Here is a 27,322-nt window from a genome sequence, read left to right as displayed (position 1 = left end):
ATAAACTTGGAATTTGGTTTAGGGCAAAATTTAGTACTTATTTTATTTGGAAAGTAAACTAAGGACCTCTTCAAGAGTGAGAAGGCAATGAAAAAGTGCAGAAGGCCCAAGGACTTACCAATTGCTGAGACCTGAGGAGCAAGAGGAACCACCATTGGAGATGGGCTGAAAAGTAAGAGACTTGAAGAATACAGAACTGTGGAAGAAGAAAAAGGCAGCCTATCTTCAGGATGCTTCCCCACCCCCCATCAGTGTAATTAGAAGGTTATGTCTAGATTGGAGGTAAATCATGAAAACTTTATAAGCAACTTCTATATCTTAAAAAGAAGATTAATATACCACTTTGGTTATTAGAATTTTGTACCCATGTAATCAAACTTTTAATTCCTGCAGTAACTAAGAATTTCAAGTTGCAAATTCAATGTACAGAGAAAAGAATATTCTTGAATAGATATAGGAATATTGAGGTTATCTATTTCTTTTCAAGTGAGGTTGGGTACTTTGTGTTTTTCAAGGACTTTGTCCATTTCATCTAAGTTGCAAAATTAATTGGCATAAAGTTGTTCATAATGTTCTCTTAATATCCTTTTTTAAAAGATTTTATTTACTTCCTATCCCTTGCCACTTGCGCATGCTGTCTGCTGTGTCCATTTGCTGTGCATTCTTCTGTGTCTGCTTGTCTTTTTTTTTTGCCTTCTCTTTAGGAGGCACCAGGAACTGATCCTGGGAACTTCCGATGTGACAGAGTGGCACTCAATACCTAGAGCCACCTCAGCTCCCTGGTTTGCTGAGTCTCTCATTGTCCTTTTCCTCTGTGCCTCTTTTTTGTTGTGTCATCTTGTTGCATCAGCTTGCCGCGTGGGCCAGCTGTCCCCGCAGGCCAGTTCGCCTTCACCAGGAAGCCCTGGGAACCAAACCCAGGATTCCCCATATTGCAGACGGGAGCCCCATCATTTGAGCAACATCCACTTCCCTTAATATTCTTTTAAGGTCCATAAACTGTGTAGTGATGTTACTTTTCTCATTCCTGCTGTTGATAATTTGTCTTCTTTTTATTTTTTTCATGATCAGTATGGCTAGAGATGTTATTAGGTACATTCACGTTTTTCACCTTGATGCTTGTTTTCTATATGGATCTACTCTTTTTCCTCTTTTTTCTGCTTTCTTTTGGAGTATTTTCTTATGGTTCCATCTTATTTCCTTTATTTATATATTTATTTCCTTTATTTATTTATTCCTTTATTTATATAACTCTTTGTTTCATTATTTCAGCGATTGCTTTAGGCTTTATAACATATATCTTTAACTTAGCCTAAGTTACCTTCGAGTGATATGATACTACTTCACATATAGTATGAGAATCTTAAAATGGTATGTTTCCATTTCTTCCCGCCTGGTACTTATTCTTTTGTTGTCATACATTTCTCTTATACATATGTTACTCTATAATACATTATTCTTCTTAAACAATTATATATTAAAGACATTTAAATAAGAAAAAAACTATATTTATCCTTGTAGTTATTATTTTCAGTTTTCTTCATTCCCTTGTGTAGAACAGATTCATATTTCCATCTAGTATCATTTTCCTTCTGCCTGAAGGACTTTTTTAACATTTTTTGTGGTGCAGATATGCTAGTAATGAATCATTTTAGCTTCTGTATGTCTGAAAAAGTATTTCATATTAGTTTTTTAAAGATATTTTCACTTGAAAAAAAATTAGTACTTAAAGATGTTCTTCCACTGTCTTCTGACTTGTATTGTTTATAAGAAGAAATCTGCTGTCATAGTTATATTATTCCTTTGTATATCCTTTATCTTTTTCATGGGCTCCTTTTAAAATTTTCTTTTTACCATTAGTTTTAAGTAACCAGTTTATGATGTGGGTTGATGTCGTTTTCCTCATGTTTCTTTTGCCTGGGATTCATTGAACTTCTTGAATCTGTGGGTTTAAAGTTTTAATCAAATTTGGAAAAACTTCACCTATTATTTCTTCAAATGTTTTTCCTGCCCCCTCCTCCTCACTTCTTCTTAAGTGACTCCAATTAGATGCACATTAGCTCCTGAAGTGCCTCACAAATCATTGGTGTTCTTTTTTTTCTTTTTAAAATTATCTTTTCTTTTTGTATATCATTTTGAATAGTTTCAATTGCTATGTCTTCAAGTTTATTTTCCTTTCTTTTTCAATACCTAATCAGTTAATTCCATTTAGCATATTTTTAAATTCTATCAAACATTGCAGCTTTCATGTCTAGAAATTTATGTCTTCTATTTCTCTACTTAACTGTTTTATTTTATTTATTTTTAAGGTACCAGGGCAGGGATTGAACCGTGGACCTCATATGTGTGAAGCCAGTGCTCAATCACTGAGCGACATCAGCTCCCCTGGGTTGTTTTTTCATTTGTTTGCTTGTTGTTTGTTTTTTTTTTGTTTTTAGGAAGCACCAGGGATTGGACCCAGGACCTCCAGTGTGGGAAGGAGGCACTCAACCACTTGAGCCCATATTCACTCCCCTCTACTTAACTTTTTGAACAGATAGTAGAGTTACAATACAGAACTAAGGTATTTGGTCTGCTAATTCTAACACCTGGGTTGATTTTGATTGGTAGGTTTTTCTCTTCCTTGTGAGTCATGCTTTTCTGCTTTTTTGCACGCCTGGTAATTGCTAGACATTTGGATTTTATCTTTTGGTGCTGGATATATATGTATTTCTTTTTTGTACTTTTGGATATATATGTATTTCTATAAATATTCTTGAACTTTGTTGTGGGATACAGATAAATTACCTGGAAACAGTTTAATCCTTTTGGTTTATATATTTTGATTTGTTATGTAGGACCACAGCAAATTTAACTCTAGGGCTAATTATTCCCCATTACTGAGGCAAGACCCTTCTGAAAATTCTACCATATGCTGTATGAATTATGAGGTTCCCAGTCTGGCTGGTGAAAATAAGCACTGTTCTTGGCCCTGTTTGAACGTCAAACACTGTTTCCTTTCATCGTCGCAAATGGTTCTTTTCCCATCGTTGTTGGGTAGTTTCCCGACAAACACGTACGGATCAGTACTCTGCTGAATACTGAAAGGGACCCGGCAGATTTTCAGTTCTCTCTCTGTGCAGCTCTCTTCTCTCTAGTACTCTTTCCTGTGAACCCTAGCTGCCTTGGTCTCTATGGAATCTGAGCTCTGTCCCCTCAATACAGGAAGTGTGCTGGGCTTCATCTGATTGTACTCTCCCTGCACTGCCGCCTAGAAATTGTCTCAAGGCAGTAAGGTGGGGCAATCATTGGGCTCACTTTGTTTGGCTCTCTTTTTCTCAGGGATCACTGTCTTTCATTGCCCTATATCCAATGTCTTGAAAACCATTGTGTATTAATCTGTCAAAGGGGTGTCAATGCAAAGTACCAGAAATCTGTCGGCTTTTATAAAGGGTATTTATCTGAGGTAAAAGCTTACAGTTATGAAGTCATAAAAAGTCCAAATCAAGGTCACTTTCTCACCATAGTCAGTGTGCCAACTGTTGAAGCAACATGGTCACTGATGTCTGCTCGGTCTTTCCTTCCCTTCTGGACTTCTAGTCTTCTCTTGGGGCATCTATATCAGTCTCATCTGTTCTATGCTCTTCCCAAGGTCAGCTACAAACTGTCAGGTTGATCTTTCCCCAGGACTCCAGGATCAAAAATGATAAAGCTCTCTTTCTTCCCACATCTTCTTGAGTGTCTGTTTATATCAGACCCAGCAAGCAGGCAGGGACTCAACCTGAGTCACGCCCACTGATGTAGTAAAATCAAAAAGCCCTAACTCAATCTTAACAGGAAATCTAATCAAAGACACCTCGTTGTATTTAATACAATTAAAGGGTATCACACCAAGAGGAAGAGATTAGTTTACAAAGATAATCTTTCTCTTTTGGGGACTCATAAAATAATCTCAAACTACCACACATTTTTTCACATATTTTGTCTATTTTTTTTGTTCAGGCAGGAGAGTAAATCTAGCCCCTGTTATTCATCTTGACCTGAAGCACAAAGTCTACATCTATGTACTTTTTGTACAGAAAAAAACTCTTTGTGAGATTTTCTCTTCAGGTATTTTGATTACCTCCCAGCTGTTCTTCCTAAAATCCTAATACTGGATCTTATAACATCTAGATTAAGTTCTAGATTATATAAATCTAGAAAAAGTCATTTTCAAACATATGTGACCTTCAAAATATTTAAACTTCAGAACATCCTACTCATAAAATTAAGTGTCAGTATATGTAGAGAGAATCCTTTTTCTTCTATGACTATTACTTAAATAAAAATGTTTAGTATTAAACAAAGAAAATATAATTTTCTATGGTGATAGGCCCTGCTACTATTTCAAATCCAACTTTTATAGCTTAATATTTCATCACTTCTATCAAGACTATTAAGTCATCACTTTTTACTTTTTCATATAAAACCACAAAAAAGGTGTGTAACAACATGGAAATCTGTGTTTACAACCCTATATTGAAAAACGGAAAAACTCTGGCCAATTCTGATTAGTAAAAGATATTTAAATTCTTCCTACTGAGCTACTATTCCTGGCTTAACTTTTAACACTTGTATAAAAGTCTAATTCTAATTCATTCTTCCAATGGGGTTTGTGGCAGATGGATAGGTGACACCTAAATGTGCTTTCTCTTTCTTCCAAGTAATAGAGTTTTGGCAGGACACATGGTCCCTCACCTAGGGACCACATTTTCCACCTTCCCTTGCAGCTAGGTGTAACCTATGACAATGTTTTCATCACTTGATGATAAATGAAACTTCATCATTTTTTAAAAGATTTCTCCCTCCCCTTGTTGTTTATTTTTATTTATTTTTAAATTTTTGTGCCCGCTGTCTGCTTTCGGTGCCCATTTGCTGTGTGTTTTTCTGTGTCTGCTTGTCTTCTCTTTAGGCAGCACCAGGAACTAATCCTGGGACCTTCCGGAGTGGGAGAGGGGCACTCGATCTTTTGTGCCATCTCAGCTCCCTGGTCTGCTGCATCTCTTATTGTCTCTTCTCTGTGTCTCTTTTTGTTGTGTCATCTTGCTATGCCAGCTCTCTGTGTGGGCCAGCACTCCTGCAAAGGCCAGCACTCCACATGGTTCAGCATTCTACGCAGGCTAGCACTTCATGTGGGCCAGTTCTCTGCTCGGGTCAGTTCATCACGTGGGCCAGCTTGTCTTCACCAGGAGGCCCCAGGAATCAAATCCTGGACCTCTTATATGGTAGATGGGAGCCCAATCACTTCAGCCACATCTGCTTCCTGAAACTTTATCATTTTTAAAGGGAACTAACTTGGCCTCTTCTTTTGCTTTCTCCCCTCAGTAAGTTAGAATGTGGTTGTGATGGTGACCCAGCTTTGATCAGGATGATGAAGATGAGATTCTAAAGCAATGGTTCTTATCCAGGGTGATTACTCCCCACAGGAGACATGTAGCAATGTCTGGAAACATTTTTGGTTGTCACTCTTATGTCATTCTCTTATGCACAGGACAGGATTCTACAAAAATAATTATTTGGCTCACCTGTCAAAAGTAGTGATGTTAAAAAATTCTGCTGCAGAACAACAGGATGAAAGGAACTTGGGCTCCTGAATAACCCCATGTGGCTGAGCTCCATATATTCATGGACCACATGCCTACCTCTATAGAATAATAAAATAAAACAAAACAAAACAAAAAACTTCTTCCTTATTTAAGCCACTGTACTTCAGGATCTATTTGTTATGGCAGTTTATTCTATAATCTAACTAAAACAGAAAATGGTTTCCTCAAATGAGGTGCTGGCACAATAAAACTTACACACTCCTTGTCTTAGTGATTGAGCAAAAGGCAACATATGAAAACAAATAATGCAGGCTGGAAAACTGGTAATTCTTTTTATGCTATGTCACAATGTTTGTTAAAACTAATGCCTGTGATAACTGAAAAGGCAGACAAACTACATGGTATGAACCACTTTAAAGAAAGTGTTTGGAAAGTACCAGTGAGCAAGCTGCTCCTTGCTACTATAGTAAGGCATTACAAGGAAGAGATAAGCCCTGGCAAAAACTGGCCAGTCTGCAAGCAGAGACAAGCAGAGTACAGCTCTTCTGAGAGAGCTTTTGTCTGCCCATGTTCTACAATCAAAACTATCAAATACAGTGATTTGGGGCCTGGTAGGATTGGAAAACCCAACGGTCTGTACCTGAAACAGAAGGATAAAAAGGCTCTATGTTTTTTCGCAAGTACATCTCATTAAAGCTTCTTAGTCAAAATATACAGCCAGCCAGAAAAGCAATGAGAAAATTAAGAGTGTTTCCTTCCCACCCAAGTTTGTGGTTTTAAATGGCTTCAAAGTAACCACTATTATAATTGGAAAAGAGAACAGGCCAGTAAAAACATATAAAACAAGGACTTAACTTTATCTAGTTTGGCTCTGTTTAATCACATGGAATTGACTGGAAGCAAAAAGATCAAAAGTCTACTAAAAGTTTTAAGGGGAATTAAAAAAAAAAGAAATCCATCCTGGCTTTGGGGGAAAAAAAAAAGCCTATACTTGTGTATTAGTCAGCCAAAGGGATACTGATGCAAAATACCAAAAATAGGTTGGTTTTAATAAAGGTTATTTATTTGGGGTAGGAGCTTACAAATACCAGGTCATAAGCATAAGTTACTTCTCTCATCAAAGTCTGTTTTCATGGTTGGAGCAAGATGGCTGCCGACATCTGCAAGGGCTCAGGCTTCCTGGGGTCCCTTCTTTCAGGGTCTTGTTTCTCTCTGGGTTCAGGGTGGCTCTCTTCCCAGGGCTTGCTTCTGTTTCTTCTGTGAGCTTACCTGACAGGGCTCCAGTTTAAGGCTTCAGCATCAAACTCTAACATCAAAACTCCAACATCAAAAACCCTCAACTCTGTCTTTTAACACACTAATGAAGTGGCCCAATCAAAGCTCTAATCATAACTTAATCACACCCAGGTACAGACCAGATTACAAATATAATCCAATATCTATATTTGGAATTCATAACCATATCAAATTGCTACAGCTAGTCACTAAAATAAACTATCAGACCACCAAACTCCACAAGTAGGAAAAAGGTTTTGGAGGCTATTCTCTCCAACACCAACTTTACATGTGGTCATGGAGGACAATGGAGAAGGGTGTAGCTCCTAGAGATTAGAATCAGGGCAGCCAGATGGGTTAACCAAGGAATCTTCTCTACTGTTAAAGCAGCGAACCTCTGAAATCCCTATGGACTGCTTCTCTTTTCTGAATGAGAGCTTCTATTGCAGTTAATCTTTTCCCACTACTTTTGTACACTGGATGTGAGATGAACTGATAACTCGTCTGTTAGTCACTGGACTGAGAGGAATAATCTCTGACCTAAGGGACAGGGCTATGCATCATCTAGAGGCCCATGACTTTGAGCAAATGAAGTAAAACTCCCTTGGAGTATCTCCCTAGGGAGGGAGGGAGTATGTTCTATGAGTGAGAATAAGGGTGCATACAAATATTGAATTGCCAGAGCAGCAGATTTTGATAGATTGCTAACTGCCCTCTAAAAAAGTCTCCCCTTCTTCCATTGAAATGAGAATTTTAGGCAGGGCACATGGCTGCTGAGTTCAAGACCTTATTTCCTAGTTCACTTACAGCTAAGCGTGGTCATAAGATAATACCTTCCTACAACCACCACCCCCTCCCCCCAACTGGAATATAGCAAAAGTGGTATATACAACTTTCTGGTTATTTGATTGAAAGAAAATTGCTTGCCCTCCATTTTGGCTTGGAATTTCTCCATTCCTGTGAACTGGAACATGGATATGCCACTGATCTATCATGTACATAAGGACAGCATCCTAGGGGATGGTGAAACAAAAATATTTTTGAAAACTGAGTCCCTGAGTGATCTTATGGAGCTAAGCTGTCCTGCCTTTAGGGAACAGCCCAGTTCTCTCTGGACTGGACCGTGTGTGAAAAATAAATTATTTTACTTAAACTACTATATTTCATGTGGTTTCTCTTTCATGCACTCTTTCTCTTTTTAAACAGCAGTTTAGCCTATACTCTAATTAATCAAGGTTATACACGCCACAAGTAAATGATTTTTTTCTAAATTCATTTAGTTTTGCTAAAACCAAATTCCCTTTGTAAAAGGAAAGCAACAGAGGAAAAAAAAGAGCAAGGCTATAGAGTATTTGGTTATTGTATTTCAGATAAAAGGAACATATTTCAGCTTCTTGTTAACCTGTATAAACCAAATATCAAATACAAATTTATATGCTTTAGCTGAATTTCCTCTTACTTGTTATACTATTGTGATAATATCAGTCGATTCCCAGAATGAGTCACCAACCCTGTCAGCATTTTAATGAACATAATTAGTCTACTTCATGCTGAAAAGCCAAACCAGCATCTTTTACAGATAAAAAGGGTGATGAAAACTTATTGAGTAGTGACATCTTCTGACTACAGTCTTGTGATAATATCTTTCTACAATCAGTTCACACATAGTCATTGGTCAGAGTGAAATAGAATTTGATTAGGGCATTGAACAGGATTCAAGGATGGCTGCATATTAAAGACCAGGAAAGTAAGTGGATAGGCAGAACCCAGGAATCAAATACTTTTTCAGTCAGTCAAAAGCAGAGAATATTTTAATTTCATGATCATTTTTGACAGTGAGTTTATCTTTATTAACCTAAATTCAATTTGATGACATAAAAATGGCTCCTGGTTGCTCTGGGTTTTCTTCTGTCCTAATCAACCAGTGAAAATTTTTAAATGAGGGAACTACCTTTGAACATACTGTCTTCAAACTTAAAAATACTTCATCCTCATTCATAGTATGATGCCAACATGGATTTGTGAAATGGAGGTTAATTTCACCACCTTTTAAGGGTCTGCTACTGTACAATGTGAAAAGTTGAGATTTTTGGTAAGAACTCTTGGGTTTGAGTATCAAGTAGGAATAGCCACTTCTTCACAGGGTAATTGTAAAGTTTAAAAACACTCATAACATAATTTATAGGTTAAGAACATTTGTTTTATAATAAGACAATTCCAATTTCTGATTCTGGTGTGTCCTTCATCTAACTGAATGATTTTAGGCAACTTGTTTAATTTTCTAAGCTTTCCTTTCTTTATATGTAAAATGGGGATAATGACTAGTACCAACCTTTAAGGATTACTGTTAAAATCAAGTACATGAACATTAGTTTAAGTGTTTAGCACAGTACCAGTCACATTTTAATTGCTAAACAAATGACAGGTGTATTACTATTAATTTTACTTGTTGTTATTTTTAAAATACATTTGAAGTGGCGCATCTGTGGCACCGGGTATCTCCGTGGTGGCGTGGTATCCATGGTCTCCTATGCAAATGGCCTCTGTGGCCTACATACACATGCTCACATACACACACTGTCGCTCGGGATAGCGTACTGAGGCCTTTGAAAGGTAGCCGCTGAGATTTCCATCAGTCCACAAGCAACAGCATAGCAGCCATCCTCTCCAGTGGCTAGCTCGTGACCATCCAAGACACTACAGGTGCCATCTGGGTTCCACTTCCAGTAACTGCTCCCACAGAGGTGTCAGGTATTCTAAGGAAGTCATCCCCCACCACCCTGGTCTCCCTGAAGCTTCTTCTTCAAGAAGCCCCATTCTCTTTCATGGTCACCATGGTGGAGACCTCAGAACACTTGTAATCTTCCCCATGCCTCCAGCGGCATGACCATCCCAGCAGGAGTCTGGCACAACCAGCACAGGCCATCTTTCTGAGGGTCAGGCCCAGTCACTGCCAACACTGGGTCAGAAGTTCCAATCTTAAGCCTGCCCCCTAAGCCATGCTGAAGGTGTGTCTTTCCTGACCCCTGTAAACATTCTCTTTGTACCAAATGCAAAATAAATGCTACATAGCCAGGGGTGGGGGAAAATGCATTTAAAAGCACATCACAAACTGTAAATACCATACAATACATAATTATTTATGATCAATATCCTATTTCTTTGGTAGAACCAAAGTATTACATGGCTATCTGAAATACCTGAATGACTGCAGTGCAGAAGTGTGTGTGTGTCTGTGTGAATGCATTTGCACAGACACAGACATTTCACTAATTTAGAACAAATGGAATGTTCATCTTTAAGTGTGCTGCCAAAGAGATTTTTAAACAGGGTTGAAAACAATTTGTAATATTCTTCTTTTTTTTTGAAGGAGGTACCAGGGATTGAGTTCAGGACCTTGTATATGGGAAGCAGGCACTCAAAACCACTGAGCTACATCCGCTCCCTGTAATACTCATTTTTGAGTATAATAAATTGAATGCTATTTTGCTTCTAATTTTGTTTATTATATTGTTCTGCAAACTTTCTTATAAAAAAGACAAATATAAGTTTCAGCCAAGCATTTAAACAATGACTGCAGTAATTAGAAGATGATCCTTATCTATTCATTAAATCACTGAGATGCTTGTATAAGACAGTATAGCATTGATTACTCAGTTGGCAAGGCAGAAACTTAGAGCCTTAGAAACCACATTTTCCTGTCTTCTTATCGATAAATGAGAAAATTAAGGGTTAGAAAGGTTAGCTGATCTGGTTAAAATCCCATGTAAAATTGGAGACAGAAACATAATTAAAACCCCTTTTGAACCTCTTTTGTGCATCAGACTCAAATATACCACAACAAAGGATTTGCCTTGGCTATTCTTCCTCATGCCTTTTCTTTGTGCATGCTGTTCTCTGCCTAAAACGCTTTTCTTTTTCTTTTTTTTTTTTTTTACTTTCTTAAGACTCAGTCTATTTGCTACATTTTCAAAATCTTCACTGATTATCCCAGAAAGAGGTTGGCACCCTGCCTCTGGGCTCTTAAAGTTTCCTTTAAAAATTCAGGACCAATCACACTATATTAAAACTGCCAGTCTATTTGTCTGTCTCAGGATAACTTGATACCATACACTGTCAAGCTTTATATCCCCCCTACCTAACCTAGAATATCCCTCCTACCTAATCTAGGCCCTTATTAAGTGTCTGCAGAATATGTGACATAATCAGCCATCATAGGCATCTCCAGAGGGAGGCAGGAAGAACATATCTTTATTAAAGAAAGGAGCAGAGGAGGGTGAAAATTAGAGAAAGGCTTGTAAAAGGACGGAAAGCTTGAATAAGGTTCTATTAAAAGCACTTAGTTTTCTCAAAAAAAAAGAGGGCAAGGAAGACATTGGATTTCATTGTCTTTCTCTCTGTCAAGTGACTTCATATTTCTTAGGGTACATTAAGTTGATATTAATTACTGGCCACTTGGAATATGGCATGTTTATTCAACTATTTTCCCTCCTTGGAATGTTAGATTGTCTCATGAGGAATAATGAGAAATCACTTCAACAAATGTCAGATGCTATATAATATATTCATGGCAATATAATGATACATATATTTTTTCTAGAATAGACTCCTAATTCATAAAATGCATTATTTCTGAAGCTAAAATGCTTTGGATATCCTACACTAGTTTGAAGTCCCATATTTATTTTTGTTGGTTTGTTTCAGTATTTGATAACATCTTAAAACTAATCTATCATCAAACTGAAGATGCATAAGAGAAAAGTTAAAAACAAAAGATTCAAACAATAAATGATGTTGGAAGGAGAAACCAATATAGAAGAATAATACCAGGGAAACGGACTTGGTCCAGTGGTTAGGGCGTCCGTCTACCACATGGGAGGTCCGCGGTTCAAACCCCGGGCCTCCTTGACCCGTGTGGAGCTGGCCCACACGCAGTGCTGATGCGCGCAAGGAGTGCCCTGCCATGCAGGGGTGTCCCCCGCGTAGGGGAGCCCCACGCGCAAGGAGTGCGCCTTTAAGGAGAGCCGCCCAGCGCGAAAGAAAGAGCAGCCTGCCCAGGAATGGTGCCACCCACACTTCCCGTGCCGCTGACGACAACAGAAGCAGACAAAGAAACAAGACAACAAGACGCAGCAAATAGAGAACAGACATCCGGGGGAGGAGGGGAATTAAATAAATAAATAAATCTTTAAAAAAAAAAAAAAAAAGAAGAAGAATACCAAAGCCACAGAATTCAGTATTGTATTATTACCATTCATTTTCATACCTAGGAGTAGTGTTTTACTGCCACCTACAGACAATAGGCATTCTTTCACGGAAATTATAAAACTGAATGCACAATGATCATTGCAAATCCAAAAGCTGTTAAGGGGTGTTTTTATTTTATTGTTTTATTTTTATTTTTATATTATGTTTTTGGACTTCTAATTTTGTATCCTGAATGGTAACTATGGAAAGTACTGTCCAAATGTCAGTCTTTTTTGGTCACTTTCTTCAAGCACAGAAACCAGGACTTTTACCCCAGACTGATGAATCAAAGACTAGTCAGAACTGAAATCCAGTTTCCAATTTCAAGTTGTTTGCTGTTTACTTTTCATTCTTTAAGCCGAATAGTATTAAAAATATGTCCTTGCAGGGATTATGGCGTGTAGAGCCTCTTGAGCATGAATAGATCCTTTTTTCCAAAGCTAACAGAAAAGAAAGGGGGAAACTGCACTTTGCAAGGTCAAAAGAATACTTAACTAACATGGTGCTAAATAATAACTAATTTTTGCTCTCACTCAAACAGTTCCCAATTTTGGAATTATTATATTATTATTTGTTCTCTATGATGCCTTTTTCTGTATTCCTCTTCTGCTCATATGAAGATACCAACAGTGGATACAGTATAAGTAAATTTTACGTTTTGAGCAAATCTTGTTAATTCAACATCGATTAGATGAATCACAATCCACACCCCAACCAGGTGCATCTTTTATCTCCCTTATCAAGAAGTCCCCAATATTCTGAGGATATTACTGATAATTTTCATAGGCCCCATTCAGCACCTGTTCCAATCCAGAGAAATGGGCATAAAGATGGAGCACTGAGATAAAACATCATCTGACAAATTAGCCATTGTGAACAATGAAAACAAGGATTACCCATTTTCTAAGTGTGCCTATGAATGCTTAAACTAAAAGCAGATATGTTTTCTCTTCTTCCTTTTCTCACAACACTGTTTGAATAATTTAATCTTTAATGTTAAACAAAAATATACTAGAATCTCAGCTGTACATTGGGAATACCTGGGGGAGGGGGACTTTAAAAATTACTGATGCTTGGGCCTCACTCTAGATATATTCTGATGAAATTGGTCTGGTGTACAACTTGGGAATCAAAAAATTTTAAAAGCTCCCCAGGTGATTCTGTTAGTCAAGGTTGAGAATCCTTGCTCAAAGCAACACACTAGTGTCCCTACCGTTTTGGTTTGGGAAGGAGGACGCATTCAGGAATATTCATTTTAAATAAATTCCTTTGGACCAAGATGATTCTTAAATGGTTAAGAATCACTTTGAGTTCCATTGTTGAAGGGACCTAACAATATTGTGACGTGTATAAAATGGGATAGGACAGTCGTTTTTTGTAGATTATGGACAGATTTCTTTTCTGGGAGAGGAAAGATATTTTATTTACTCATACTCATTAAGAGAACTGCCAGAAACTACTTAAAACAATTTAGAGAAAGGATGTATGTCTATAATGGTGAATCCCTATCATTAAGTATAATACAGTGCCAGTGTATTTGTACTTAATAATAATTTCCTGAATAAGCAAATAAATGAATGAATGTTAGTATACAATGCATTTCATGGGTCCTGGGAAAGTTTTGAGAAGGGAATCGAAGATGAGTTGGTGGATATCAAGTGTAAGATTACAAAAGGACAAGGTTATTAAAGGAAAAGAAAGAAGGACTAAAACGGCATGATGGGATCCTGAAGAGGGAACAGAGGCAGGAGGATGGGACCTAGAAGAGCATGACTTATGGAAGAGCCTACATATCAGTAAGAGCCAGTAAACTGCAAAGTTTTCATGGAGGCCAAAAAAATGAATAGGAATGACTATTTTTTCCTATGGGATTCTGGACAGATTCCTGGTAGTAAGATGCAGTTATTATAAAAGCCAGACCTGCAGAAGCAGGCTACTGATATTAACAGTTTGGTTTAAGAAAGAGGTGCTGCAGTTAGGCATTTAGATTCCATTTGAAATACAAATCACAACTATATAAGCTAAATAGGAAAAAAAATTAAAATAAGAAAGTATTGCATTGCAAATATATTTTCTATTCCTCAAGTAATGGAAATACTGACTTTATAAAAGTGGAACACTAAAGTAAATGGAGGAAAGCGGACTTGGCCCAGTGGTTAGGGCGTCCGTCTACCACATGAGAGGTCCACGGTTCAAACCCTGGGTCTCCTTGACCTGTGTGGAGCTGGTCCACACGCAGAGCTGATGCGCACAAGGAGTGCTGTGCCACGCAGGGGTGTCCCCCACGTAGGGGAGCCCCACGCGCAAGGAGCACGCCCCGTAAGAAGAGTCGCCCAGCGCAAAAGAAAGTGCAGCCTGCCCAGGAATGGTGCCACACACACGGAGAGCTGACACAAGATGATGCAACAAAAAGAGACACAGATTCCCGTGCCGCTGACAACAACAGAAGCAGACAAAGATGATGCAGCAAATAGACACAGAGAACAGACAACTGAGGGGTAGAACAGGAGAGAAATAAATAAATAAATAAATAAATAAATAATTCTTTTAAAAAATAAATAAATAAAAAATAAAGTAAATGGAGTAGGCAAAGACAGCCCAATAATTCACCAAGAGATAAATTTCAAAATTAAGAAAGGAGTTTACATAAACCCATACATACACAGTTTCCCTCTTCTCCTAAAAATAATTTTAAAGGGAGCAGATGTGGCTCAAGCAGCTGAGTGCTTGCCTCCCACATGGGACATTTCAGGTTAGGTTCTAGGTGCCTCCTAAAAAAGAAAAACAAACAATGAGCAGACAACAAGCAAAAAAAAAAAAAAAAAAAGCACACAACGAGCAAACAACAAGCAGACAACAAGCACAAACAAAAAATGAGTAGGGAACAGATGTGGCTCAAGCAGTTGAGTGCCGATCTCTCATATGAGAGGTCCCAGGTTTGGTTCCTGGAGCCTCCTATGGAAAAACAAAGCTGATAATAAGCAGACAATAAGCGCAAATAATGAGCAAAACAAAACAACAACAACAACAATAAGCAAACAGATGAGGGAGCCATCTTGGGGGAGGGATAATAATAAAAACTAGGGCTTCCTAATAATCTAAACTAAATTATAAAATGATGTTAAAATAATCAAATATATGAACATAGTAGAGTTTCCATATAAGTGAAAGAGCCTCACCACTCCTAATACATGATGGCAATATTGATCTTTTTAAAATGACACTCTGTACATACCTCTAATAAAGCCATTCAAATGATTGCCAAATGTGGGAGCAAGGAGGGTAAAAGTTGTGGGAATCCAGAAATGGAGTAAGGAACAAAATTTGTCTAAACAAAATTAAAAGAGATCAGAAACAAGAGAAGAACGTCCATTCTTGCTACTATTGTACAGAAGGTTCTAGGGCAACTAGGCAAGAAAAGAAATAAAAGTCATCCAGATTGGTTAGGAAGAAGTAAAACTACCTCTATTTGCAAATGACATAATCTTGCATATAGAAAATCTTAAGGTATCAACACACCAAAAAGCTATTTGAATTAATAAACGAGTTCAGTGAAGTTGCAGAATTCAAAATCAATATACAAAAATCAATGTGAGAAGGCCATGTCAGAGAGGCAGGTGATCATCCTACTCTAGCAGCACAAGCTGCCTCAGGAGCTATTCTGTGGCTGGAGTTAGAAACTCCATTTCCCAAAAATAAGGGAGGAAGAGACAGTTGGCCATCGATGTCAGCTACTGATTAGTAAATCTAAGAACAGCTAAAGTTTGAACCTGTCCAAGTCAGAAAGAGGCCAGTAGCTGCCATTTTGACTGCGCCCCGAGCATGAGGGGAAGCTGAACTGTCTGAAAATCACAGCAAAGGTAGGGATGAGATTGGCCTGCAGCCCTAGCCTAGGCTTCAGCCCCACCTCTAGCAGGAGGAAAGTGGTGGGCCCTGCATCAGCCTCTCCAGGACACTGTAGGTACATCTGGCTGGCACAGACTGAATAATCAGAAGCCTGTGGTCATTTTGGACCGGTTTGGCATAGATTGCTGCACAAACCTGCAGCTCCATCAGTCTCTTTGGGCAACTGCAGTCTGCACAACTTGGATTATTAAACATGGCTGTGGCTCTGTCCCAACCCCTGGCAAAGGAGAACAGTGGGAGAAACTTCATCAGTCCCGGGGGACAATGAGGGTCAGCTTGAGACTCCAGAGTTTACAGCACCAACTACATCCTTGTCTCCTATTACACAACCAGCAAGGGAGAAAGGGCAAGAAAGCCCTAAACTAATGAGAGAAACTGAACCCAGAATAAATACATGTAGTAAACCGAATGTCAAGATACCAACAAAAAAATTACCCACACCAAGAAACAGGATGATATGGCCCAGTTAAAGGAACCAGATAAGCCTCCAGATGACATAAAAGAGTTGAGATAACTAATCATAGATGTTCAAACAAATCTCCTTAATAAATTCAATGAAATGGCTAAAGGGATTAAGGATATTAAGAAGAAATTGGGTGAGCACAAAGAAGAATTTGAAAGCATACATGGAAAAATAGCAAATCTTATGGGAATGAAAGGTGCGATAAATGACATTTAAAATATACTGTAATCACATAATAGCAGATTTGAGGAGGCAGAAGAATGAATTGGTGAGCTTGAAGAAATAGCCTCCAAAAGCAAACATACCAAAGAACAGATGAAGAAAAGAATGGAAAAAAATTGAACAATGTCTCAGGGAACTAAACGACAGCAAGAGACATGCAAACATGCATGTCATGTGTGTCCCAGAAGAAGAAAAGAAGGGAAAAGGGGAAGAAGGAACATCTGAAGAAATAATGGAAGAAAATTTCCTAACCCTATTGAAGGACATAGATATCCATGTCCAAGAAGCACAACATACTCCCATCTGAAAAACCTGGAATGCTCTCTCCCACATATACATTGCTTACTTCCTTACCACCTGCCTTCAAGTCTTTGACCAAATCTCACCTTCTAAGTGAGGCATACCCTGACTACCCTAATTAACATTGCAATCTACTTCCCATCTCCCTTTACCCTGCTCTACTTTTCCCATAGTACTATATTTCTAACATACTATATTTACATATTTATGATGTTTCTTGTTTATTAAACTGCCTCCTCCTGCTAGAACGTAACATAATGTAAGAAAATAACAACATGAAATCAAGAATCATTGTTACTTTAGTTGACTGGTCTATTCACATAGAATAGTGTCTGTCTCAGAATAGGTGTTCAGTAAATATTTGTTGAGTAATGAATAATAAAAGCTAATAAAAGACCGTTGTGGTTGCAATGTGAGAATGGACTGCATAATGGCCAAAAGTAGACAGAGGAAGTGCAGGTACTCATATTTCTTAGCTCTACTGCTGTCACCCAAATCCAAGTTTCGTTTGCTTATCACACTCCAGACACAGGACTGCCTTCTCTTTTTTAAGCATACAACACCAAAAATCCCTCTTTATGTCCTTTAAGTTTGTATCTTCTACCTAGAAGATTTAGTCCCCAGATTTCGGTACAGAAGGCAACTTCTTTTTGTTCAATTTGCAGGCCAACTATCGCCTCTCAGAGCATTTTTATCAATCATCCAATCCAAAGAAAGGAGTCCTTTCTCCACTCTGCATCAGCATCATTCTCCTTTACAAACTTTAGCATGTGCCCAAATTATCATATTCATTTATTTGTTTACTTTCTTTCCTTGAATGAAATTTCCATGAAAGCAGGAAATTCTTGATAACAGTTTTATCTCCAATGCCTTGAACGGTGCCTGGCACCTGATAGGTGTTCAATATTTGTTACTAAACGAGGCCACTGTACTAGTTTAGGTTAGAGAGTTTGGTAGTCTAGACTACCAAACGGAGATAGGAGGAAAGTAGGGAGATACTGAAACTTCTCAAGAAGTAAACTTCTGAAAATTTGGAAACATATTAGATATGGGCGATTAAGAAGAGAGTCAAGGATAACTTCTAGGTTTCTTGTTTGAGTAGTTGGGTAGATGTTAGTGCCATTACTGAGATAGAGGTTACTAGAGAAAGAGCAGGTTTGAGAGGATACATTGGTTCAACTATTTTAAATATAAAATTTTACTGAAGTCAATCATTCATACATGAACATAAACAATAAGTATACAGTAAAAGTTGTGACTTACAAAACAAACATATGTATCATCATACAGGCCTCCCATACATCAATCCATCAGCACTTTGCATTGTTATTACAAACTATGAAAGAGGATCATCAAAATATTACTACTAACTATAGCCTGTATCTTACATGTGGTATATTTTTTCCTCAACCCACTCCAATTAATAACACCCTATATTCATTTTATATATTTGTTATAGTTCATGAGAGAATGTTCTCATATTTGTTGTTAACCATAGCCCATACGCCACCCCTGGATTCCCTGTGTAATGCAATCCTATGCTCTGTTCAATCCATTTAAATGTACATCTAGTGGCTCTCATTTTCATCACAGAGTTGTGCTGTCATCACCTCAATTTTAGAACGTTTTCATTACTCCAAAAGGAAAAATCCCATACCCCCTTATACTCCTTATTGTTATCCCTTATAATTGATATAGTATTTTTTTTTCCATTGCTGCAAAAATATTACTGTTAACTATTGTCCATAACTTACATTAGTTGTAATTTTCCCATGTATCACCATATTCTTAGCATTTTGTAAAAGAACATTCTTATATTTTACTACTAACCACAATTTCTTCCACCACTGAAATCACTGCTATACATTCCCTAGATGATTCTCTAGCTTCCTTTCAATTGACATTTATGTCCACAGACTATTCCTTTCAGCCACAATCCATCATTTTAGTTTTGCCTTCTGGATATGATGTGCCAGTGAAACATTTAAGCAGACATGTTAAATATACAGACAAATATTGAGTTTGGCCTAAATGTTAAGATGAAAGCGAATAATTTATACAGGAAACCAAAGAGTGAACAGGATCATCAAGTGAAGAGAAAGAGATAAAAGATAAGACAGAGCCAAGAGAAGATGTTTAAAAGAAAAAGAAAAAGAATAAAAGGAAGAAATCTTATACTGATTTGACTACTGTTGAGGGATCAAGTAAGATAAAAATTTAAAAGGTGATTACAGTTTGACCTAGAAATTCCATTCTATAAATTTATCTAAAAGATATTATCAGATAAGCAGGCAAACATGTAATTTAAGGATTTATGTTATGGTTTTGAATAACAGGAAAGTCTGGAAGCCATTTAAATATCCATAAAAATTAAATATAAAATTGGTTAAATAAATTATGGTGCATACAATGGGATACTAAACAGCCATTAAAAAACAAAGAAGATTTTATATCAAATTTTAAATTCTAGTTATCTCTGGAAAGGATAGTATAAGTGGGTTTTCTTTCTCTCTGTAGGGTTTATATACATATATACACATGCTCCCAGAATGAATCTATAATACTGGGGGAGGAGGAAGAAAAACATTCTCTCCTTTGCTTTTTACCATAATCATAAAGCAGATAACCTACTCCGATGCAAAATTTCTCTAACATAAATTGAGTGAGATCAATTCTGACTGATCATCTCCATTCTATTATATAATGCACTATGCAATGACTACTAAATGTTTCATATAATAGAGAACTAGATTTTTGGGAACATATAGAACCTACCAACCAGACACTACAAATATTCAAATGATTTGATGATGGTTGATTATACTATCTACCTACTACAATGAATCATTCTTTTCTACCTCAATAGCTTTCTAGTTACCTGGTAGATTATTTATAATCCCAAGGAAAGCAGATTCCATTCAGAAAGAAGCTGTTTTTAAATCATACTCAACAACAGAAATATTCATTTCACATCTATATTATTTTAAAAGAAATGTAAATACTGCTTTGCTATTCCTGAACCTTAACACTTGTGGCAATTACATAGCCTCTTGGATCTTAGTTCCCTCAATTTCTAAAATTTTAACTGGTAGGGGAGAGGGAAAATTAGATGGTCTGCTCTTTACCATTCTCCTACAAATACCTGGATATTTCATGTGTGCTAATGAGATATCCTATGCTAGCTAGTGCTTAGCACAGAGTAAATAGTTCCTTTCCCAGTTTCTTTCATCATAAGACATACTTCTAATACAGGGAAACCTAAAGCCCTTCTGCATGTATACTGAAAATTAATTCTGCTGGATTGATATGGACTTTGAACTATCAGTTTCTTCTGTTTATATAAACAAACACTTTTATCTGGCATACTAGATTAGAAGTTAAAAATGAGTCACTGTCATGTATGTTTGGAGTACTTTTTCCAGGTAAGGCTATCTAGATCGATGACGGCATATATCAATTCAGTTCTATATATTCTGTCTCTATGTGGGGTCAGCTCCAGGATTCATAGAAGGAAGGGATATAAATATAGGACACTAGCAGTTAGAAGGTTCTCTTTTTTTATCTTTAACTAGTCAGTTGCTCTAAGATGATGTTAGACAAGTGCCTATGTATTGCTAGAGAAGATACAAAAAAAGCCCTTCTAATAATGATAATGGACAACTCCCATCCCAAAAAACAAAGAGTAGCTATAACTGCAAGTATGACAGTTACATTCATCTGCCCCATAAGATCTAAGCCCCTATTCAATCTGAGGCAGAGCGGGGACTGCCATCCCCAAATCCCCAAGGCTGAGGAATAAACAAACGTAAGGGGGGAATGCAATTATCGACAAAGAAAAATTATTAATATTGTAGTAATGGAAGAATATGTAACATTGATATAAAGATAGTGGTTACCAAAGGTTCTGAGGGGGGAGGGAATAGTAGGTGGAACATAGAGCATTATTAGGGCACTAGAATTAAGTGTAAGCCACAATGTAACCATAGACCTTGATTAGTAGCAATACTTCAATATTTATTCATCAATTTTAACAAACATACCACACAATTGTAAGATATAATTAATAATTGTAAGCTATAATTAAAAGGGGAAGATGTGGGGGGAGGGAGTATATGGGAATCCCTTATACTTTCTATGTAATATAATTAATAATTGTATGATATAATTAATAGGGGAAGATGTGTGTGTGGGGGGGAGTATAAGGGAATCTCATACTTTCCGTTAACATTTCTGTAATCTAAAATCTCTTCAGGGAAGCGGACTTGGCCCAATGGATAGGGCATCCGCCTACCACATGGGAGGTCTGCGGTTCAAACCTCTGGCCTCCCTGACCTGTGTGGAGCTGGCCCATGCGCAGTGCTGATGCATGCAAGGAGTGCCCTGCCACACAGGGGTGTTCCCCATGTAGGGGAGCCCCATGTGTGGGGAGTGAGCCCTGTAAAGAGAGCCACCCAGTGTGAAAGAAAGTGCAGCCTGCCCAAGAATGGCACTGCACACGTGGAGAGCTGACACAATAAGATGAGGCAACAAAAAAGAAACACAGATTCCCCATGCTGCTGATAAGGACAGAAGCGGTCACGGAAGAACACACAGCGAATGGACATAGAGAGCAGACAACTGGGGGGGCAGGGGAGCGGGGGAAGGAGAGAGAAATAAAGAAATAAATAATAAATCTTTTAAAAAAATAAATAAAATCTCTTTAAAAATAAAGTTTATATGTATATATATATTTTTTAAAGTCTTTCTGCCTTTATGCAGATAATGTCATCTGCATAGGCTTGGTCAGGGTTAACATGACCAAAAATAAATGAAAATAATACAAACAAGACAATGTGTGAATCAGGAAGATAATTAACTAAAAGTATAGAGTACTTAACTGACACAGTCTACAGGTTTAATAATCTGAGGGACAGTCATACAGATTGCCTAAAAGACAGACTAAGCATGTGTTTAGTGCATCATAAAGAAGGGTCAACAAAAAAATGAGAAAAGGCATTTGGGAAAGATATATTATCTGACAAAAAAAAAATTAGACTTAACAGATAAAAATCAGAACTTTTTGAACTTCCTTACACTTATTTATGGTTTAGAAATGTTTTACAAATATTTTTACTGCCTACATATTCTAAAAGTCTTATCCCAGCCCTGCTCAAAAAGGCATCATATGGGAGCAGACATGGCTCAAGCAGTTGAGCACCTGCTTCCCACATGGGAGGTTCCAGGTTTGGTCCTAGTGCCTCCTAAAAATAAAACGAAACAAACAATAAGCAAACAAAAGAAAAAGAAAAAACTAACTCAGGAGAGCTGGTGTGGCCCAGTGGTTGAGTGCCAGCTTCCCACATAGGAGATCCCAGGTTCAGTCCCCAGTGTCTCCTAAAAAAGGGGTGGGGGTGGGGAGGCGGGCATCATAGAAAGTTTTTGGTTTTGATTTGTTTTAATGACAAGAAAAAGAAAATTAGGAAGTATAGATCCATGACTTCATTAAAAGATAAAATAGGGGAAGTAGCTGTGGCTCAATCAGTTGGGCTCCCAGGCCTCCTTGTGAAGGCAAATCCAGCCCGTGTGCCGCGGAGAGCTAACCGCCCATGTGCCATGGAGAGCTGGTGCAGCAAGATAACCCAACAAAAGGAAGACAAGCAGATACAGAAAACATGTGCAGTGAATGGACACAAAGAAGAGACAGCAAAAGAAAAAGGAACAAGTCACGGGGCGGGGGGGGAATAAATAAATAAATCTTTAATAAAATAAAATAAAGATAAAATATGTTTGTATTATTTTATTAAACATCTCTAATATCCTAACTTCTAAAGTAATTTTGGCATAAGAATGTTCATATATGGAATGGGTGTGGCTCAGTGGTTGAGCTCCTGCTTCCCAGGTACAAGGCCCTGGGTTCAATGCCCAGTACCTCCTAAAAATTTAATTAATTAATTGATTAAAAAATAAACATAGAAAGCATAGATAAAATGTCAGTTAAAATATCAAGCAGAAGATTATAGGAGAAAAATTTATGGATAAAAAAGAGTGTTCATATATAAACACAAAACAATTTAAAGTACATTTTATGAACTTTCACAACAAGCAAATGTTTAATAGTATAAGAGATGAGAAGCAGCAACCAATTTCTTGAGCTACACACAGCCCATATTATTTTATGCCTTTGTTTTGAACCAAGATAAGTTCATGGTTCAGTTATGGGGCTCTCCTAAGATACCAAAATTGATTGGGGATCATTTTTGAGTTACCTTAGAAACAACAATAGTAATCACAATAGTGACAGCTAATGTTTATAGGGCAATAAAATTTTCTAGACACCGCTAAGCACTTTTATGCTTCATCTTATTTAAATTTTACAACCTCACGAATTAGTTTCTATTCTTATCTCAAAATTCATGCTCTGAGTACTTAGAGCAAATTGCCCAAGGTCATATGCTAGGGCTGAAATTAGAAGTAAATTTCTCAGAGGTTCGTAATTTTAATCACTATTTTATACTGGGAAAAGTATGAGCCCTGCGTCTTTTTATAAACAAAGCAATTACCAATTTCAACAACAGAATGTCATCTTTGACTGAAGTACAAAAAGTGGCTGGATTATTTTCACCAGCTCTACAGCAACTATCTTGCTATTTCCATAGTGCTAAAGCTTCAGTGTTATATTGATGCAAAATTCAACAAGGTAATTATAAGTGAATCCTAAAGTGTCTTATAAATTTCTAGCTAGCAGGGAAAGAACTGCAAATTCAAACGTGGCAGTTTGTTTTTTTACTCAGTATATTATAGAAGCTTTTTAATAATTCAATTACTATGTTTAGATATCTCCAGGGATGTTATTATGTTAAGTATTTTCAGAAAAAAGCTGGCTTCATTTTGATAGAAAACGGGTTTTAACTTTTTCTCTTATATCAACCAAACCATATGAATAAAAACACCTTTAAAGGTTACGGGAAGTAGAGCTATGATTGCAAAGTTAAATGGAAAAACAAGCAAACCTCAAACAACCAAAAAGAGGCAGAGAGAAAGGGATCATTTCTCACTAAAGTCTTTGGTGTTCAACAGAAGTCAAATGAGTCAAAGACTGTGTATTGTATTATTCTAGTTCCAACCGGAGAGAAGTAAGACGATTTGGTTACTTAAAGACAAACTTACCTTTAGGAGAGCCAATGCTACATGAAAGATAATATTCAAACCCTGAAATAAAAAGGAGAGCAAAAATCAATACTGCTATATTTGTCACCATTTTATTAAGTGTTTCCCAAGACTTCCAAACATTTTTAATAAATTTCTTAATTGCTTTCATCTTCATATATAATAATAAACCATGAGATTTTTAAAAAGAGGTATTATCCTTTCAGGGTGGGGCTTATTGCAAATTTCAGGTGCTATTTAATTAATGTTCACATAAAGTTGCACTGTGGCAGGGAAGCAGACTTGGCCCAGTGGTTAGGGCGTTTGTCTACCACATGGGAGGTCCACGGTTCAAACCCCGGGCCTCCTTGACCCGAGTGGAGCTGGCCCATGTGCAGTGCTGATGCACGCAAGGAGTGCCCTGCCATGCAGGGGTGTCCCCGCGAAGGGGAGCCCCACGCGCAAGGAGTGCACCCTGTAAGGAGAGCCACCCAGCACGAAAGAAAGTGCAGCCTGCCTAAGAATGGCGCTGCCCACATGGAGAGCTGACACAAGATGATGCAACAAAAAGAAACACCGATTCCCGAGCTGCTGACAACAGAAGCGGGCAAAGAAGACGACGCAGCAAATAGACACAGAGACCAGACAACTGGGGCGGGGGGGGGAGATAAATAAATTAATAAATCTTTAAAAATAAATAAATAAATCACTGTGGCAAACAAAACAAAACAAACAAAACACAGGATTGTTGATGAGTAAGACAGATTGTATAAAGAGAGCTGTAAGCATCATACTGGATTACTAGTACTTTTCTTATTTTGTTGTTTGTTTTAGTGCTTGCTTTCAAATAGTTTCATATAACTAGAGATGGTAATTAGGGGCTATCTGACAGACTTCCTTTTTCTTTTCTCTCTGTGATTTTTCCTTTGTAAGAAAAAAAAGTGTCAGATACTGTGATGGTTAAGTTCATGTGTCAACTTGGCTGGGTTACTGGTATCAGTTTTTCGGTCCACTAAGCACTGACCTGATTATTATGATGAGGAAATTTAATGGATTTAAATCATTAGTCAGCTCATTGCATAGATGGTTGATTACTTCTACATTCAACAAAGGACACTGCCTTCATCAATGAGAGAAGTCTCATCCAATCAAGCTAAGGCCTTAAAGGGATAACTGATGATATCAGCAGTCACAAAGAATTTCTATCTACTTCAGCCAGCTAGCTCTGCCTTGGGTATTAATTAAAACCAGCAGCCTGCTCTACAGAATTGGAACTCACCAATTCCCACTGTCACATGAGCTAATACCTATAATAAATCTCTCCGGAGAACTCTAATACAGATCCTAATACAATTTTTAAATAAAATAAACAGAACAACATTTCTTTATAGATAAGCAAATTAAATTGCTTATTGAGAAGCCATACTGGAGCTGAATTTTGAATTCCGAGTTCAGCCCAATGACTCTGATGAGATACTGAGATAGTAAATTCAAGAAATCTTAAATGCTCAAATTATCGGAATCAGAAACAAGATTGCCATGGAATGTGCTGTTTCCTTTTAATAAAAGTCATCACATATGATGTGATGGTTTGGAGGTGTATGCATCCCAGAAAAACACATTTTAAAACTTAACCCATTACTGTGGGTATGAACCATAGTAAGTAGGACCTTTTGATGAGATTATTTTGATTATGATGTAGCTCCTGTCAGAGGTCTTAATCGTATTATTGGAATCCTTTATAAGCAGAATGAAATTCAAATAAACAGAGAGAAAGCCATGGGAAGAAAGCAGCCAAAATTTAACGGAATCTGGATGAGAAGAGAGAGTCCAAGAGAGGCCTCCATGTGCACTGCCATGTGGCAAGAGAAGCCAAGGATCAAGGATCACTGGCAGCCAGCCCCAGAATGCTAGTCTTCAGAAAGAAAACATCCACCCTGATGGACTCTTTGATTTCGACTTTATCTTAACCTCAAAAGTGTGAGCTAATAAATTGCAATTGGCTTAACCAATTGCATGGTATTTGCTTGAATAGCCAAGGAAATTATAACACATCAAATGAAAGAGATTTCAGATGTGAACTGACCTCTCCCACAAGTCCAGGATCTGTTCAATGTGCCCTCTTCATCTTGCTAACAAATACAATCTATCTGCTTTTTGGATATGAAACTGCACCAAATGTACTATGCAAAGAACTTCTAATAAAGCATGCTTTTTCGTAAATGAAGATTAGGACTAGGTATTCAGAGTAAATTCCTGTTAAGCTAATATAAATTTTCCTATTCAGCTACTAAAAATATGAATCATAAACACAAAATATTTGACAGACGTTTTGGGTTTACTCAGATACTTCTTTAAGAAATCAAAGCAGCTAGAAGTAAATAGAGCAACAAGGAGGCAAAAACAAACTGGCATAGTTCATTAATACATACAGCTATGAATGTAGACTGTTTTTGATCACAATTTACCAATCAGAAAAAAAAGAAGACTTGTAGACCAAAAAATTTGGATTACAGTAGCAAAATTTGCTTTCCTAATATACATTTGGAGAGCACTAGCTACCCACTGCTGCCAAAACTTGCAGACCAAGAGAAAAAAGGCCAGTGGCCTTGCCCTCCACCTTACCCACCCCCACATCACAACTGCTAGGTTTTGCTTCTAGGCAGTAACGAATACTCACAACCTGAATGTCTCTCAACCTGCCACCAGGTAAGTCTACCACGGCTCTGGTTCTTGTTTTTTCTAATCACTAATCAAAATGTCATTCTTTTAATTACAAAAAGTTGTAATCTTCTCTCTTGTTCTCTAAACCTCATGATGCTCTTAAATCATTTCTCCTAACCCAGTTTCATACTCTTACCTGTCCTTGCCAAAAACTTTTCACTGCACTATTTGAAACCTCTACCCCTTGTTCAACCAACCCTGCTATATTTTCAGTCTCTCTGCCAAATATTGCTCCTACTTCCTTGCTTCACAGGAATAGTGAAAGCTCATTGATTCTCACTGAGATCATATTCTCAAATATGATCCCCACTTTTCAGAATATGAAAGTGACTAATCCAAGGTTAATAATATATATTTAGTAGCAGGCAAGGATCACCCCCTGTGGTGGTTTAAAGCTGAACGTGGGAAGCAGATTTGGCTCAATGGATAGAACATCCACCTACCACGTGGGAGGTCCAAGGTTCAAACCCAGGGCCTCCTGATGCGTGCGATGAGC

At 37.5% G+C, this 27,322-nt stretch overlaps 1 protein-coding gene across 2 annotated transcripts in view; it reads right to left on the bottom strand.

The window, feature by feature from the left end:
- The window catches only part of RABGAP1L (RAB GTPase activating protein 1 like), an 808,684-nt gene that overhangs the window by 195,040 nt on the left and 586,322 nt on the right, over positions 1-27,322 (bottom strand). For both annotated transcript variants that reach the window (XM_058310154.1, XM_071207578.1), the window contains exon 19: positions 24,124-24,165. In XM_058310154.1, coding sequence (XP_058166137.1) covers positions 24,124-24,165 — 42 coding nt within the window. The remainder of the gene's footprint in view (positions 1-24,123; positions 24,166-27,322) is intronic.

This window comes from Dasypus novemcinctus, chromosome 13, assembly GCF_030445035.2.
Source record: "Dasypus novemcinctus isolate mDasNov1 chromosome 13, mDasNov1.1.hap2, whole genome shotgun sequence".
NCBI classification, from domain to species: Eukaryota; Metazoa; Chordata; class Mammalia; order Cingulata; family Dasypodidae; genus Dasypus; species Dasypus novemcinctus.
This window is presented reverse-complemented; position numbering and strand designations above follow the sequence as displayed.